Source organism: Microtus oregoni, unplaced genomic scaffold, assembly GCF_018167655.1.
Source record: "Microtus oregoni isolate MIOR12 unplaced genomic scaffold, Mior012 000015F_ref0000493, whole genome shotgun sequence".
Taxonomy (NCBI): Eukaryota; Metazoa; Chordata; class Mammalia; order Rodentia; family Cricetidae; genus Microtus; species Microtus oregoni.
In genome coordinates this window covers 21,444,613-21,462,814 of record NW_024543074.1, presented here as the reverse complement: position 1 = coordinate 21,462,814, position 18,202 = coordinate 21,444,613, and the positions used below count along the sequence as shown (strand labels likewise).

At 40.7% G+C, this 18,202-nt stretch overlaps 1 protein-coding gene across 2 annotated transcripts in view; it reads left to right on the top strand.

The window, feature by feature from the left end:
- The window catches only part of Ssh2 (slingshot protein phosphatase 2), a 245,552-nt gene that overhangs the window by 200,129 nt on the left and 27,221 nt on the right, over positions 1–18,202 (top strand). For both annotated transcript variants that reach the window (XM_041664198.1, XM_041664199.1), the window contains 5 exons: positions 1,660–1,854; positions 6,714–6,807; positions 6,936–7,064; positions 12,826–12,872; positions 17,604–17,750. In XM_041664198.1, the coding sequence (XP_041520132.1) occupies positions 1,660–1,854; positions 6,714–6,807; positions 6,936–7,064; positions 12,826–12,872; positions 17,604–17,750 (612 nt within the window). The remainder of the gene's footprint in view (positions 1–1,659; positions 1,855–6,713; positions 6,808–6,935; positions 7,065–12,825; positions 12,873–17,603; positions 17,751–18,202) is intronic.

Here is an 18,202-nt window from a genome sequence, read left to right as displayed (position 1 = left end):
ATAAGGGTCTGAATTCAGTTCCCTAATGCTCATGTAAAAAACCAGCAGTGCTCATCTGTACCCCAGTGTTGCAGGGAGTTAGCTACAAACTAATGTTTTTCTCTTGAAGGAAAAGAAAGTGTAAGAGAATTATATAGCCATTCATTTACATACTTTTCTTTATAACATTTATTTTTTAATTATTTTATGTGTATGAATGTTTTGACTGCATGCATGTCTGTGCACCATATGTGTACCTGGTGCCCAGGAGGTTAGAAGATGAAAGATCCCCTGGAACTGGAGTTGGAAATTGAACTTGGGACCTCTGCAAAAACAAGTATTTTTAACTGCTGAGCCAACATTCCAGCACCTATCATTTAAAAAAAAAAGTATTTATTTGTGTGTGAGTGGGTTTGTATGCCACAGTAGCAAACATATGGGGGCAGAGGTAGATTATGGGGGCATTAGTGCTTTCTTCCACCAAGTGTATCCTGGAGATTAGACTCAGGCTTTCAGTCTTGCTTGTCAGTGCCTTTAACTACTAAGCTGTTTTAAATGATCTTATATATTTTTTGTTAAGAATATCTTTTATCTGTCCTGCCTCCTAAGAAAAATAATCCTTGCTCATTTTGAAAAAGTTCTACAGTTGGCCAGGCATGGTGGCACCTGCCTTTAATCTCAGCACTTAAAAGGCAGAGGCAAGCAGATCTCTGAGTTTGAGTTCAGCCTGGTCTACAAAGTGAGTTCCAGAACAGTCAGAGCTATGTAGAGAGACCCTGTCTCAAAAAACCAAAACAAAAACATAACAAGTTGTATATTGATTGTAGCATACAGGAGGCACTGAGTCCTTATTCACAGTGCTACAGAATCAGAAAACAAAATAAATGTTAGTTTGTAGCTAATATGACATTTATTTGAGCTCCAGCTATGATCTAGGCCTTGTTAAGCACTGGAGATAGACTAATAAACAAATGTAGAATGATCCTTGTCTTGTGTAAGTTACTTCCTAGTATTTCTTTTTCTGTCTTTGTTTACTTTCTAGCGTTTTTAGCTTTAGCTTAGGTAAATAGAAAAAAACGTAGTTTTTAGTTTTGTTTACCCTTCTTGGGTTTCTGAGCTCAGAGTCAGAAGTTTAATTTAGTCTTAGGGTAGAGCCAGAAGCTATTCTGAGAAAGTAACTCGTGTGAATGAATAAATGGTTTAAAGAACTAGGAGACTAAGGTAGCAAGAATGGTAAATGCCATTAGGTTAGTACTTCCTGGACATCAAAGGATGTAGACTCATGGCTTTCGGGGCATCTGCCTATCAGATCTCTGTGGAGCCTGTGAGGATGCTAGAGAATAAGCTATCACATGATTCTGTGCCAAAGGGAAACAAATTTTGAATAGTTAATTGTTGAGATTTTTGTTTGCTAATGGCACAGTCACATGAGACCAAGGATTAGGTCATGAGGCCATAGACTTTTTTTTCACTGAGGAGTTAGTTGTCAGTTCTTGTCCCCTCTCCCTGCCTTGAATATGCATCAAGACCACAGAATATTGACTTCCAGGGAGGGAGAAAATTCTACAGAGAATAATACTCTGTAGAATTAAAAAATTAGAGGAGTTTGAGATAGACCTAGATTTTATCCTTTTGGTATCCCATAATTCTATAGTGCTCATTTCTGAGCCTATCTTTCAGGTCTGCACTACAGAGCTTGCACAAGGCTTGTGAAGTGGCCAGAATGCATAACTACTATCCAGGAAGCCTTTTTCTCACGTGGGTGAGTTATTATGAGAGCCATATCAACTCGGATCAGTCCTCAGTCAATGAGTGGAATGCTATGCAGGATGTGCAGTCTCATCGACCTGACTCTCCGGCTCTCTTCACAGACATGTAAGTTGGCTTGCTAAGGACTGTGACCCTCTCTTGTGTGCTAGGCAGCATATTCCTTAGGAACTAACCCTGCCCCATTGACAATAGTTACAATGTAGATTACACTTCTGTCATACATGAAGATCCTCTATTTCCTTCAAAGGCCTGAGGAATTTTACTCCTGGGCACAACAGAGTGTCTGTAATCAAGAATGTAATGCTATAAAAATCTAAGAGATGGCTCAGTGGTTAAGAGCATTGGCTACTTCCCGGATTCAATTCCAACACCAACATGGCAGCTCACAACTGTCTAACTACTTTTCCAGGGGATCAGACACCCCCACACAGACATAATGCAGGCAAAACACCAATGCACATAAAATAAAAATTTAAAAGCCAGGTGGTGGCACACACCTTTAATCTCAGCACTTGGCGGAGCCAGGTGGATCTCTGTGAGTTTGAGGCCAGCCTGGTCTACAGAGAGAATTCCAGGACATCCAGGGCTACACAGAGATACCCAGTGGCAGGGCTGGGGGGGGGGGGGGGGGGGGACGGACATGACTTGTGTCACCAAAAAAGAAAAAAAAAAACCTATTACTCAGATTCCACTAATTTGAAATTTGAATTTAGAGAAATGACTATGAAAAGGAGCATTTGATAACAATTAACAGCAGGAGGCTTTTGGAGGGATGTTTGCCATACCTGAGAAGTTAAAGTGTCTTCCCAAGGGTAGCAATCACTCCTATAAACACAGTCCCCAGGAGCAATAGGTGATGTGTCCTCTTTTTTCATTTACTGTTGTAACCAATAGAAACTGTTTGTATTCTTTAATCCCAGCGCTCAGGAAGCAGAAGCAAGTGAATCCCTTGAGCCCAAGGTTAGCTTGATCCACACAGTGAATTCTCAGCCATGCAGAGGTGCATAGTGAGGCCCTGTCTCAGAAAGGAACAAGGAGAGAAAGATGTTTCCAATCCATTGAAAAGAATACTGGGTTAAATTTATTTCTGCTGAGTTGTGGTTTTATTTTAGTTGAAGAAGCAGTCAAAGCATCATCAATCTTTTTTATCAGGGAGTTGTTGGTTCCAGAGCCTTTCCAGTAGGCCTAGTTCTTTCAAGGTCTCTTAGTAACCAAAAAAAACACACCTATGGAAATGATCTTCATGGTTTTATATTGTGAAGCTGGTTGGTGGGTTTCAGAGGAATTATTGTTTCATCTAGCTCAAAAAAAGCTTATCCTAAACCATACTTAGAGAAGAAACTTCATCACAGCCAGGGATAGTAGCACATCGCACACTTGGTAGACTGAGGTAGGAGGGTTTCAAGTTCTGAGCCAGCCTGGACTATAATAGTAGGGTCAACTGTTAGGATTCAGGCATTATGCTGGCCCCTGTCACCTGACAGAATGAACCCAGGCTGTACTCTGGCCAGCCCAGGGTTTCTATGACTGCTATGTCACTACTTAGTCTATACACAGGTGCAAAGGTCCCTTTAAGAGACTAGCTCTGCCCATCCCACCCCTTGCCATTTCTCTGAGAAGGCAGCTCTCAATCTCTGTTTCTCTCTTCTCCCTTCCTTCCCTTGTAACCTCTGTGTGATGGCATGTTTGTCCCACACACACACCATGGGTTCCATGCTCCAACCTTGTGCTGCATATCATTGCACCAACCACATCTCAAAATAAATAACAAATATCTTAAAATCAGTAAACTATTGTTTTTCCTTCCTAATTTTGATTTGATTTGAGAAGATTTTGGCTCTCTAGCACAGTAGAAAGAATTGCTTTACATCCCTAAGAAAAAACAACTCCCCCCAAAAGGGTGAAAGATCCTGGCAGATAGTAGACACTCACTGAACATTAGTTCTTAGTTTTAAGATACATTTATTACATTATCTTTGTAGAAAACGAATAAATAGAAACTGTAGGCCAGAATATCGAAGCTGATGTGCAGGCTAGTTTTATGTCAACTTGACACAGAGTTGTTGGAGAGGATGGAACCTCGATTGAGAAAATGCCTCCCTAAGATGAGCCCACAGGCAAACCTGTAGGGCATTTTCTTAATTAGTGATTGATGTGTGAGGGCCCAGCCTATTGGTGGAGGGGCTATGTCCCTGATGGTGGTCCTGAGTTCTATAAAAAAGCAGACTGAGCAAACCATGGGGAACAGGCCAGTAAGCAGCACTTCTCCATGGCCTCTGCATCAGGTTCCTGCTGTTTGGGTTCCTGTCCTGACTTCTTTCAATGACAGACTACAATGTGGAAGTATAAGCCAAATAAGCCCTTTTCTCTGCAGCTCACTGTTGCTCATGGTATTTCATCAAAGCAATAGTAACCCTAACTAGGACATGATTATATCTGGATAGAGTGGTTTTAGTTTTTGTTTTCTCTGTGTTTTGCATTTTTTTCCAGTGATATCAAAGAGGGGAAAGTATGTTTGCATGCTAAATGCTTTTTCTGTGCCCTCTTCCTACCCAATTTAACTTAAAAGGCCTAAAAAAAGGATAGTGAGAATATAGGAAAAATGTGAGCCAAAATGCATTTATAGAATTCTGTTGTAAACAGTTTGTTCTTGTAATCCAAGAAGGTCCTGTACTGTGTGGTGCCCCAATGTATATCTAATGTTATGCCTGACTCTGAAAAGGGAAGGACCTTGTTCAAGGTCACATTAACTGTAAGTAGTAGGGCTGTGATTAAACCTAGGTCTGTCTGCTCCTGAACTACTCCAGCTCAGAATATGAAGGGCTCAAAGAAAAACTGCTTTGAGTTTTTCTCAGGAAACCCATGCATGCACACAAGTGCTAAAATCTGTTTTGATCAATACATCTTTTCAGCAGAAGACTGTCATTCTGCATTTCCTCCCACATTACTGTGTCTGGGAAAAATAAAACCTAGATAAGAATTGCCCTTCTATTCAAGACAAACACCTTAGCAGAACAGCACAGGTATTAGCTGTGTTCTGCATCGTTCATGAGAAGCTGAGTGCCTGCCCAATGTGGTGTCCCAAGTGTGTGGAGATGCAGCATACAGAATTGGAGATTACAGAGGCTATTTTTGCAGCCAGTGATAAGGCTGCAAGCAGCAGGAACAGGCAGGATGCCTGAAGGCTTAAGCCATGTCCATATCCAAATAAGGAGATCCAAAGCAGATACCTTTCTTGAGTAGGTAGGAGCAAAGATGGGGCAGAAAGCACTCAAATTCTCCATAATATGAACCATGCCACTAGAGAGAAGCATCCAGTTACACTGAACTGATGCTTTTCCTTTTGTGGGGGAAGAAGGGGTAGAGGGAGTAGTTAGTTTTTCAAGATGGGGTTTCTTTGTGTAGCCTTGGCTATCCTGGAACTAGCTCTGTAGGCCGTAGGCCAGGCTGGCCTCAAACTCATAGAGATCCACCTGCCTCTGCCTCCCGAGTGCTGGGATTAAGGACGTGCACCACTACTGCCTGGCTGAGTAGATTTGTTATTATTTATTTTGAGACAGGGTCTCACTATATAGCCCTGGCTGTCCTGGAAATCACTTTGTAGACCAGGCTGGCCTCTAACTCAGCATGCTAGGACTAAAGGCATGTGCCACCACACCTGACCTTGAGTAATTTTAAAGAGACCAAAAACTAGAAAACCACACAGTCCTGCAGATGACATTCTAGGGTCTGGCACTATTGAGTTACACCAGTGTCCTGCCTAGATTGGTATTCTAGCTCAGCAGGTGTTGCTATCCAGGGGTTCTTGATAGGGACATGAAAGATACTTGATATGCCCAGCTTGTCTTTGCTGCTTCATAGATCTGTATATTCTTGATGTATTTAAAGACACATGGGTCCTATTCAAGTTATTTTTTTTTTTTTTTTGGTTTTTCGAGACAGGGTTTCTCTGTGGCTTTGGAGCCTGTCCTGGAACTAGCTCTGTAGACCAGGCTGGTCTCGAACTCACAGAGATCCGCCTGCCTCTGCCTCCCGAGTGCTGGGATTAAAGGCGTGCGCCACCATCGCCTGGCTCAAGTTAATTTTTACATGTTTATTATGTTCTATATGGGGTTGTTTTGTTTTGTTTCTTGGTTGGTTTAGGTTGGGAAGGTGTTTTTGGTTTTGTTTGTTTTTAATTTTGGATTTGGGTTTGGGTTTTTTTTGTTTTTGTTTTTTCGAGACAGGATTTCTGTGTTACAGCCCTGGCTATCCTGGAACTCACTCTGTAGACTAGGCTGGCCTCGAACTCACTGAAATCTGCCTGTCTCTGCTTCCCAAGTGCTGGGATTAAAGGCATGCACCACCACTGCCTGGCAGGAAGGTATTCTTGATGTTAATTTGGTTTTGGTTTTGGTTTAGACATTGTCTGATTATGTAGTAACCACATTGGTCTGGAACTCACTGTGTAATTGGGTACAGTTTTCATTTGCTATGCTTCTGCAATATATTTTTTTTAATTTATTTATTTATTAAGGATTTCTGCCTCCTCCCCGCAACCGCTTCCCATTTCCCTCCCCCTCCCCCGATCAAGTCCCCCTCCCTCATCTGCTCGAAGAGCAATCAGGGTTCCCTGACCTGTGGGAAGTCCAAGGACCACCCACCTCCATCCATGTCTAGTAAGGTGAGCATCCAAACTGCCTAGGCTCCCACAAAGCCAGTACGTGCAGTAGGATCAAAAACCCACTGCGATTGTTCTTGAGTTCTCAGTATTCCTCATTGTCCGCTATGTTCAGCTAGTCCGGATTTATCGAAAAAGCATGGGATAAATCCGGACTAGCTGAACATAGCGGACAATGAGGAATACTGCTTCTGCAATATAAATATGAGAATAAGAGAAGTAATATGGAAACATAATCAAATGGTGAATTCATTGTTTTGATTAAATTCTTGTTTAAGAAAAACCACTACTTGTCTATCCTCAGACCAACTGAACGTGAACGAACAGAAAGGCTTATTAAAACCAAATTAAGGGAGATTATGATGCAAAAGGATTTGGAAAATATCACATCCAAAGAGGTAAGCAACATTGAGTCCTCATTGTTCTGAAGCTAGGAGTAGAGTAACAATAGGAATGGGCTAAAAATGATATTGAAAACACAGAAGAACTTTACAGAGATTAACACGGTACGTTGCCTCTGTTTCAGATACGCACAGAGTTGGAAATGCAGATGGTGTGCAACTTGCGAGAATTCAAGGAATTCATAGATAATGAAATGATAGTGATCCTTGGTCAGATGGATAGTCCCACACAGATATTTGAGCATGTGTTCCTGGTAAGTTTTAAAGCCACTTTAAGTGGTATTTTGAAACTAGCTTTGGACTCAAGACAATTGTTGTTTACTCTATTTAAATAAAATGTAACTGGACTGAAGAGATGACTGAGTGGTTAAGGGCACTTACTGTTCTTGCAGAGGACCTGGGTTCAGTTCCCAGAACTCACACGATGACTCAAAAGCATCCATAACTCTGGTTCCTATGGATCCAAAGCCCCCTTCTGACCTTTGCAGGCACCAGACATCTACCTGGTGCACACACATACATGCAGGCCAAAAACTCATACACTTGAAATAAATCTAAAAAAGGTTTATTGTAACTGAATTAAAAGGATAGGCAATATTACTCAAGCCTCATTGCTTTCTAATATTTTTGCCACATTATTTTGCTAGCACTGCTAATATTATCTGTGCTTTTTAAGATTAATTGCATGTGTTGTATGCTAGAAATGTTACATAATGGCTTACTGCCGTTTATTTCTTCCCAGTTCCTCTTTCAGTAGGTTTTTATGTGGATTAAAACTGAGTATAGTGGCAGTATTTATACCTGGCGTATTTCATCTAAGCAGATGGTACTACTTATAACAGAACTTTATTTGCTTAGTTGTTTTCTGGGGCCCTAAAGATCAAAGTCTGATCCTTGCACATGTTAAGCATGTGCTCTACCATTGAACAACATCCTCAGCCCTCAACCTTTAAACATAATGAAACTATGTCACAGCATTTTGAGGCCTCCAAAGTACTTTTCATTATTACCAAAATGTCAATGACTAAAAATTTTTCTTCATAGTTCCCAAACATTCAGTCACCTGTAATAGCCTCAAGGAAGATACAGAGAGACTAGATAGGAAGCCTCTAAGGTCAAATAATTCTGGTTTCATGTGTACATGGTAGTAGGAACAAGATTAACAAGACTACATCAAAGCAAAGAAGGATGCTAAGACATCATTTTGTTTCTACTTTTTGTACATTTTGGCCAAATTTACATTACGAAAGCTTCTTATCCTTATAGAGGGGCTAGTACCCTCTACATTCAGAAATGTGGCGTTTCCATTTTCTGATAAGCACATACGTGAACTGAACTGGTTAGAAGCCAGGAATACAGATAGAAGAGGACAGAGACACAGATGTAATTGGAGGTTTCTTTCCCACCTGCCAATTCCCAAATAACAGTTCAGAGGCTTAATATTACTTATAAATGCTTGACTTATGGCTCAGGCTTATTATTAGCTAGCTCTTACATATAAATTAACCCATATTTTTATCTACATTTTGCCATATGGTTTGTGGCTTGTTACCTCACTTTTTACATGTCTTGTTCTTGTCAGCCTTGGTAGCTGGCTGGCATCTCCTAGACTCCACCCTTCTTCTCCTCTATCTCTGCTTGAATTTCCCACCTGGCTCCATTCTGCCTTGCTATAAGACAAAAGAGCTTTATTTATCAACCAGTAAGAGCAAAACATATTCACAACATACAGAAAGAGCATCCCACAGCACACAGAAACTGACTAAATGCATTACCTCACACTGAACATTCATAAGAGTTTATTTTACCATGCAGTCAGACTTGATACGATTGGAAGTTTGAAATTTTAGAGTATATTTGTCTCTAGTTTGATTTATATGGCCCATAGCTGAGAAATCACTGTGCAAAACTGTGAACTGACAAGGGATCTTCTTTTCTGGTACTTTTTGTCAGGGAGTGTGGGTGAGACAGGATTTCTCTCACACATCCCTGGCTGTCCTTGAACTCACTCTAAATCAGGCTGACCTCAGACTCACAGAGATCCACCTGCCTTTGCCTCTTGAATGCAGGGATAAAAGGTGTGTGCCACCACCACCTGGCTGTGTTGCTATTTCTGGATGTATATTGTGCTGTCCTTTCTATGGGTAAGGAGACTGAATTTGTTGTCTCTAGTGTGTATTTTCACGAGGTCTCAAAAAAAAAATTCCAACTTTGTTGGAATTCTTGTGTTATCTGTAGAAATCTTAGGAGCCACTCACTCAGATATTCTTTGCCCAGACTCCATGAAGTATGACTGAATTTTTGTGAAGAAAAAAATGTTGGTAGCCAAAAAGAGCTCATGTTAGGTAGTGGCCAGAACTGGCTAAAGATGTAGCCCTAGTGGTACAGTGCCTATCTGTTGTGCATATGCTCCTGAGTTTGATCCCCAGCACCTTGGAAGCTGGGTGTAGTGACACTCTAGTACTCATGACAGGGTCATCCTCAGCTGCATAGAGTTTGGATTCAGCCTGGGAACCATGAGATCTAAAAAGTAGGGGGTCAGGAGCAAACTAAAGTCACTTTACCATCAAGCATTGCTTGTTTGGTTTTTTTGATACTGAAAATCGAATATAGATACCTGTGTAGACAAGGACTCTACCACTGAACCACATTTCCAGCCCTAAATATGGATTTTAAAACTTTTTTTTAAATGTGGAACTTTTCTCTTATGTGCTAGGCCCAGAGTTGGATCGCTAGCACCATGCACACAAAGGATGCAGACATGTTGCCTAGCATGATGGTGCACACCTACAATTCCAACACTCAGGAGACAGAGGCAGGTGGAGAGATGGAGGCTAGCCTGCTCTACAGAGTGTGTTCTAGGCCAGCAGGAGCTAGGTAGTGAGATCCTGTCTCAAATAAATAATTAAATACATAGATAGATACAGACATGATAAATATCCAATATAGCCATTTTCTGACTGCCAACCTGTCTTGTTCCAGGCAGGCATGCTTCCTATGTCTCTACCGTCACTCGCTTCCATCTAGAATTCAGAGCTGCCTCCTCTTTACCCTTTCTTCAACTGGTTTATTTTATGGTATATAAGCAATTTTTAATAATACTGAAAACAGTCTAATTTCCCCCAAATTATGTTTCCCTAATCACCACAAATGTGTTTGAGTATTTACACCAACAGATTCCTCTTAGGAGTTCATAATTCTTTCTTGAGTTTTTTCTTATTGCAAAGATAATTTATGTCCTCTAGGCACAGTAGTTCATGTCTGTAATCCCAGTACTGCAGAAGCCAAGGTTAATCCGAATTATATAGTCCAAGCACTGACTTGGTTATCACAACCATCCAGAACTCCAGTTCCAGGACATCTGAAGCCCTTTTCTGACTTCTAAGGCCACCAGACACACAGGTGGAGCACACGTGCGCTACAGGCAACGCATTAATACACATAAGAAGTAAGATGCTTGCCGGGCGATGGTGGCGCACGCCTTTAATCACAGCACTCATGAGGCAGAGACAGGCAGATCTCCGTGAGCTCGAGGCCAGCCTGGTCTACAAGAGCTAGTTCCAGGACAGGCTCCAAAGCTACAGAGAAACCCTGTATCAAAAAAGAAAAAAAAAAAGAAGTAATATGCTTAAAGTTCATTGTAGAATTTTTTTTCAATTTTAGAAAATAATAAATCACTTTTAATCATTACCCAAGAAGGTTTCATTGTTGTCTTTTGTTATTGTTTCCTAGTCATATTTTTATTTTAGTACTACATATATCTACATAATACTTCTAGTATGTGGATTTTAATTTTAGAGATGTTTTAGATTCATAGGAAAATTAAGCAGAAGATTAAAATTTTCCCATGTACCCTCAGCTGCCGTGAATGTATAGCCTGCCACATAATCAGCATACCCTGTCAAGAGTGGTCCATTTGGACTGGGTGTGCTGGTGCACACCTTTAATTCTAGACAGGAGTCAGGTGGACTCTGGGAGTTCAAGCCTAGTCTGGTCTATGGAGCAAGTTCCAGGAGAGCCAAGGCTACACAGAAACCGTGTCTCAATCAATCAATCAAACAAACAAACAAACAAATAAGGGGTACATTTGTTAGAGTTAATGAACCTGCATTGATTAGCACATCATTATCAGCTGAGTCCATAGATTACATAGAATGTACACTGTATGAATTTGGACATATTTATGGCATGTGTCTACTATTAGAGGATAAGAGTTCTTACTCTTTGTAAATGTGGTTTTTGTTCTGTTTTTCATTTTATTTCGACAGGGTTTCTCTGTGTAGCCCCAGCTGTTGTGAAACTCTATAGACCATTCTGGCCTCAAACTCAGAGGTCCTCCTGCCTCTGCTTCCTGAGTGTTGGGTTTAAAGATGTGAATGATTTTCTTATTTAAGAAAATAAGTTCCAAATAGGAAAATTATAAAATTTACCTCTTAATTCAAAATGCAAAATAAATGCTTGCAGATATTACCTAAACATTTTATATTTGTTTTGGCGGTTCCCCTTGGTCGTGTACCACAGGTCCTGTGTCCAAACCCCTTCCTCCTCTCCAGGGAGTCTACCCTTTCCCAGAAGTTGACACAGGAAAAGAGATTTAGCCTAGTTTCAAGTTGCAGTGTTACTTTTCTCAAAGTCATCTCATTTCATGCATAGTTGCCATGCCTGGAGCTCAAGCAGATTGTGAGAGGAGAGGCAGCAGTTCCCCTCCTTCCGCAAGAATGCTCAGCTCTGCAGCTCTGCATTATGCTACACAGAGGTTTGTTTACTCAGGGCGCTATCAGCTGATATGGAGAAGGAATGTTTAGAACATAGTTTAAAGAAATCTGCAGTGGGAAGGAAAGATTGATTGGTGGGAAGCCAAGTTATTAGGAAAAAGGATTCATCTAAGTCCTCATAAGATTGTGCAATTGCTCTGAACTGGAGGAAGCATTTGCCCAGCCAGATTTTAGTATCAGCAGCTGTCCTGGAGGCTGTCTGATTTGACTGAGAAAAATTTTACTGTGAAGAGAGACCATTTGTAGGAAAGCAAGGTTTTTTAGCTTAGCAAGGGAAACATGAGAGTATTGGACACCATAATTTTGCTTATGAATAAACTGACTATCTTTTCCAAGATTTGACATTACAGATCCTTTCTAGAAGTGTTTTCAAATAGAAATGCAGCCCCAGGCCGTTATCCTTGTGGTGGTACAGAGAGTGTACTGGAAGCATGTGCATGGTACAAGATGGTACATCACATAAAGGCACTTGCCCCCATACCTGATGACCTGAGGTCAGTCGCTAAAACCCACATGGTAGAGGGAGAGAAAAGGCTCTTTCGGATTTTCCTCTAACCCCCATGGCATGAGTGCACCCACACCAACATAGTTTGGTGTACACGCACGTAATAAAATATAATTTAAAAAGCAAATAGGGCCAGGTGATGGTGGCGCATGCCTTTAATCCCAGCACTCAGAAGTCAGAGACAGGTGGATCTCTGTGAGTTCGAGGCTAGCCTGGTCTACAGAGCGAGGTCCAGAACAACCAGAAAAACCCTGTCTCAGAAAAAAAATACAAATAGGGCTAGAGATGTACCTCAGTTGGCAGTGTACTTACCTAGCCTGAACACAGCACTGGTCTCAGTCCCCAGCACCTTATAAACTGGGTATACTGGTATACCCTTGTAATCCCAAGCATAGGAGATGAAAATTGTAGGCTTTGAAGTTCACGATCATTGGGTCAGCAAGACGGCTCCACTGGATGAAGACACTTGCCCCCAAGCTGACAGTCTGAATTTGACCCCCACATACATACTGTGGCACTTGTCTATTCTCATGTGAACATCCTGGGGGAGTGGTCATTTTTGCACTATCATTAATAAAACTAGGTGTGATAACATGAAGACCCTGGGATTTAGAGGCATTAAGTACATGTTGTTGAGTCACTTTTCAGAAACTGTTTCCCCACAGGGCTCCTTTCCAAATACCCTGTTTAGTTGACTTGATAATGCTCACTAACCTTGTCTTTTTGGCTCCATAGGGCTCAGAATGGAATGCCTCGAACTTAGAGGATTTACAGAACCGAGGGTGAGCACACAGAGCAATTGCCTACTCCTCTGTATGGCAGAAGTCCCTGTTTTAGTCTTTATGTTTTCCTGTCAAAAAAATATCGATGGGTAAACTTTAATCCTTAGAGTTGCTTTCAATTCTCAGCTATAATCTTAGAAAAAAAATCAAAGCAGTTATTCTCTCAACCATTTGATCCCCTTCCTTTCCAAGAAAGATCAATTGTACTGATGGAATGGCTTTGAAAAACAAATTCCCAAGTGTTTGGTACTCCTTAAAAAACAAATATAGTTGCTAAGAATGTAGTTAAGGGATAGGGCTTGCCTATGCCAGAGGAGGAAGAGAATTGCCATGATAGACTGAGAGTCTGGGGTACTTACTGATAGGTGCCATGCACACTCCCCACTTTCCTCTCTCCTGACATGAAAGGTATTTTATAATTGCTAAAATGAACCAAAAAAGAAAAATCCCAGGCATCAAAATCTAGTTGCAGGGCTGGAGAGATGGCTTAGCAGTTAAGAGTACTGACTGCTCTTCCAGAGATCCTGAGTTCAATTCCCAGCACCATATGGTGGCTCACAACCATCCGTAATGAGATCTGGTGCCCTCTTCAAGCCTACAGATATACATGCAGACAGAATACTGTATACATAATAAAAATAAATCTTAAAAAGAAAATCTAGTTGCTTAGTTGAAGATATAAAAATAAATATAACTTGGAAAGTTTTAATAAGTAAAGATTGATCTGGAGCTTTTTAAGTTAGAGACTATATTGTCATCTTTTGAATTTATATCATCCTAGCTCAAAGCTTCACACTAAGATGATATTCAGTGTAAATGAATGTTAAAAAAAAACTCATACACATGTGAGAACTGCCATTTGCCCAATGACAGATGAAGGGAGGAAATCAGCTAATAAGCTGGGCTGAGAATTCAAAGACCTCAATTTTCATCCTGTGTCTTTCATTTGCCCTCTTAATACTAGACAAATTTGCCAAGCAGTGTTGGCACACACCTTTTGTCCCAGCACTCAGTAAGCAGAGGCAGGCAAATCTCTGTGAGTTTGAGGTCAACCTGGTCTACAGAGAGTTCTAGGATAACAGGACTACACAGGAACCCTGTCTAGAAACACAAAAGAATAAATAGGTGATAGGTAGGTAGGTAGGTAGGTAGGTAGATAGATAGATAGATAGATAGATAGATAGATTTTTAAAAATTAAAAACTAAATTGTTGTTGTTCACTGGTAGGTTTCTGGACAAGGCCCTGTTTGGACTTAAAAAAAAAAAAAAACAGCACTGACCAACCCCTCCCAAAAAACCTAATCAGCTGGGCAGACGGTGGCGGCGCACGCCTTTATCCCAGCACTGGGGAGGCAGAGGCAGGCAGACTTCTTGTGAGTTCAAGGCCAGTCTGGTCTACAAAAGATAGTTCCAGGACAGGCTCCAAAGATACAGAGAAACCCTGTCTCGAAATCCCGTCCCTCCAAAAAAAACCCAGCACTGACTCTGCTTTATCTGCAAACGTTCATTTAAACTTCCTTGAGAGTGGAACACAGTTTTTGACAGCTAGCAATAATTCTGTAAAGTTTAAAAGCTCTATCGTTGTAGAAAATTTAGATATGATATATAATATGAAATACATTGTAACCACATTGAATATGCATACTATATAATATATAATACTAACTGGGGATAAGAATCTCTGTCTCATATGCCGCTTTTATTAAAATAATTTATAAAATACTAAAATTTTGTACATTAATGTGTACCATTTTATATTCAAGAACATATATTTAATGTTTTTAAACCAACTTTGTCATCTGAAACACTTTTCAGTTTTTTTAATAAGTTTTACTTTGTTTTTTATGTGTATGGGTATTTTGCCTGCATGTATGTCTGTGTATCACTTGCATGCTTGATGCCCTGGAGACCAGAAGGGGACATCAAATGCCCTAGAAATGAAGTTACAGATGGTTCTGAGCTGCTGTGCTGGGAATCAAACCTGAGTCCTCTGGAAAAGCACCCCGTGCTCTTAACTGTTAAACCATCTCTTCCACCCCCATTTATCAATTCTTTATGGTGAAAACCTTTAAAATCTTTTCTTTTTGCTTTTTGAAGTGTATGTAGTTATCCATACTCACCCTGCTGTCAAGTGACAACCATCATTCACTCCTACAGGGCTAAACTGCAAAGTGCTCCTGACTCTAGCTGTCTTTAAAATAGAATGGTTGGATGGACAGACATCTACTTGGGACTTATTTCTTAAATTTAATGGCTCTTAAACTTTAGTGTGTCACAAAACTATATGTACTGTTTCCTGCCAGTGATTTATAGTATTTCTTTTTTTTTTTTTCAAGACAGGGTTTCTCTGTGGCTTTGGAGCCTATCCTGGAACTAGCTCTGTAGACCAGGCTGGTCTCGAACTCACAGAGATCCACCTGCCTCTGCCTCCCTAGTGCTGGGATTAAAGGCGTGTGCCACCATCGCCTGGCTATTTATGGTATTTCAAAGTGTAATTTTTTGTTTGTTTTTTGATTTCCAAGACAGGGTTTCTCTGTGTAGTCCTGGCTGTCCTGGAACTTACTCTGTAGACCAGGCTAGCCTTGAACTCAGATATCTGCCTACCTCTGCCTCCCAAGTGCTGGGAATAAAGGCATGTGCCACTGCCCGGCTCAAAAAGGCAATTTTATTTTTTCTTTTTTTTTTAATATTTATTTATTATGCATACAATATTCTGTCTGTATGTATGTCTGCAGGCCAGAAGAGGGAACCAGACTTCATTCCAGATGGTTGTGAGCCACCATGTGGTTGCTGGGAATTGAACTCAGGACCTTTGGAAGAGCAGGCAGTGCTCTTAACCTCTGAGCCATCTCTCCAGCCCCCCAAAAAGGCAATTTTGATAGTAAGATCATTTCCAGAGAATCTACTGACTCTAGAAACTAACTCTAAGAGTTACTCCACATAAAGTCACAGAATTTCTGATAAAGCAAAGAAACCTTAAGGAGTTAAGTACCAGTTGGCAGTGGGAATTTTCAATTCTGGAATGAAAAGAATTAGGAAGTTTTGTCCTGTCTCTATAGAGATGATGCCATAATCCATTACTGAAGTGTAGGATTAGAAGTAGGAGATTGATTGGGTTTTGTGAGGAGGCAGAAGAGAGCATCTAACCCACTGGCGCTAGGAAGTTGTGAACTTCACATGGGTACTGAGAACTGAGCTCGGGTCATCTGAAGAGCAAGCAGCAAGCCCTCTAAACCCGCTGAACCATCTCTCCAATCCCTCATTTTTATTTTAAGATCAGTGAGCCAGGCATGGTGACTCACATCGTAATTTGTGGCCAGCCTGGTCTATATAGAGTTGCGGGGAAGCCCAGGCTACACATAGAGATCTCATCTCAGAAAAAATAAAAAAGTGTTCTTGCTTTTTCTTCTAATTGTTTTATTGAATGTAATTTATATGCAATATAGTTAACAGTTAAAATGCACAATTTTGTGGGTTTTGGTAAATGTTTCTGAGTTACGCAAACTACCTAGTTAATTAAGAATATTTTTTTCAAAACAGAACGAGATCATCTTCTTCCCTATCTCTAGAAGTCACTAATGTCATCAACTAGCAGCCACTTTTGACTGTCAAGAATGGTAGTGCTGTGACCGCCTGTATGCAAGTCGTTGAGTGGGGCTGGGTAACTCTATTTAGCCCTGTTGGTGACTGCTAAGCTATTTTCCACAGCAGTCGCACCATTTCACGTTCCTACAGTGTGCTCCACTTTTTAAATTTAAAAAAGAAATCATGTTTATTAGTAGGTTTTAGTGCTACATTAAAACGAATTCAGTTCATGTCTCAGAAATTTTATCCTTTTCGGCCATGGCCACAGAATGATTATATCTCTTCCTGTAGTCTCTTCTTCTTCTTCTTCTTCTTCTTCTTCTTCTTCTTCTTCTTCTTCTTCCTTCTTGTTCTTCTTCCTTCTTGTTCTTCTTTTTCTTCTTTCTTCTTCCTCCTCCTCCTCCTTCTCCTCCTCTTCCTTCTTCTTCCTCCTTCTCCTCCTCCTCCTCCTCCTCCTCCTCCTCCTCCTCCTCCTCCTCCTCCTCCTTCTCCTTCTTCTTTTGTTTGTGGAGCCCCACATGTGATTATTTGAAGGAAACAGTTTTGTAGAAAGAGCTGAGCCTGTTTCGCTGGAGTAAACTCCAGTGATGTTTAATTCTATACAACAGTGAAGAAAAGAAGAGCCTTGGGTCAATGAAGCCCACACATTGGTTAAGGTAGTGCAGGGAGAGAAATGGTGGAAACGTTAATATAGAACCCTGTCCTGCTAGCAGCTCCACATGTGAGAGCGCTTGGCCGGAGTGTAGCCAGATAGACTGGAGGGAGCTTTAGGTCCAGCTTTCCATGGACCCTCAGTTTCTTGCCTAACAATCTGGCATTCAGAAAAGTAAGAAAATTTTCCTTTTCTCTTTCTTTCTTTCTTGGAGTTTATCAGTCATCTGGTTTTATACAAACAGCTTCCAAATAAAATTTTACTGTTTGTAATTTTAGCAACAGAAATTGCTAGGTTGTGTTGGGTGTTAGATTGTTGACTTTTAGTTAATATAGATATGGATAGGTACTCTTTCCAAAATAGTATCAAAGATGAGAATGTGTAACCATACATAAGGTGAAATGGAATTTAGGTATTGAACTTGCAGATATGGTGCTGGGAATTCATTTTAGCTTGAGAAACAGAATACACGCCCTGCTTTGGTTTCTTCACAGGGTGCGGTACATCTTAAATGTCACTCGAGAGATAGACAATTTCTTCCCCGGAGTCTTTGAGTATCATAACATCCGCGTATATGATGAAGAGGCAACGGATCTCCTGGCTTACTGGAATGACACTTACAAGTTCATCTCTAAAGCAAAGTGAGTATTGTCCCACACAACATTCTGATCCCTCTTCATGGTTTTTTTTTTTTTTTTTTTTTTGCTTTTTCGAGACAGGGTTTCTCTGTGGCTTTGGAGCCTGTCCTGGAACTAGCTCTGTAGACCAGGCTGGTCTCGAACTCACAGAGATCCACCTGCCTCTGCCTCCCGAGTGCTGGGATTAAAGGCGCCTCTTCATGGTTTGAACATGGTTAGGGATAAGTGACTGAGATAATTTACTGATAGTACTTAGAGAAAAAGATGTAGAAAAGGCACTGAGTTTTTATAATCCTAGACAAAAGAAAATGAAATCCCTTAGAATAAGATAACCTCATATTGCCCCGTTTTCCACTACACATAAAATTAAAGAAAATGGAATGATGCTGCAGCTAAAGAAATAAAAATGAGGGGCTGGAAAGATGGCTCAGTGATTAAGAGAACTGGCTGCTCCT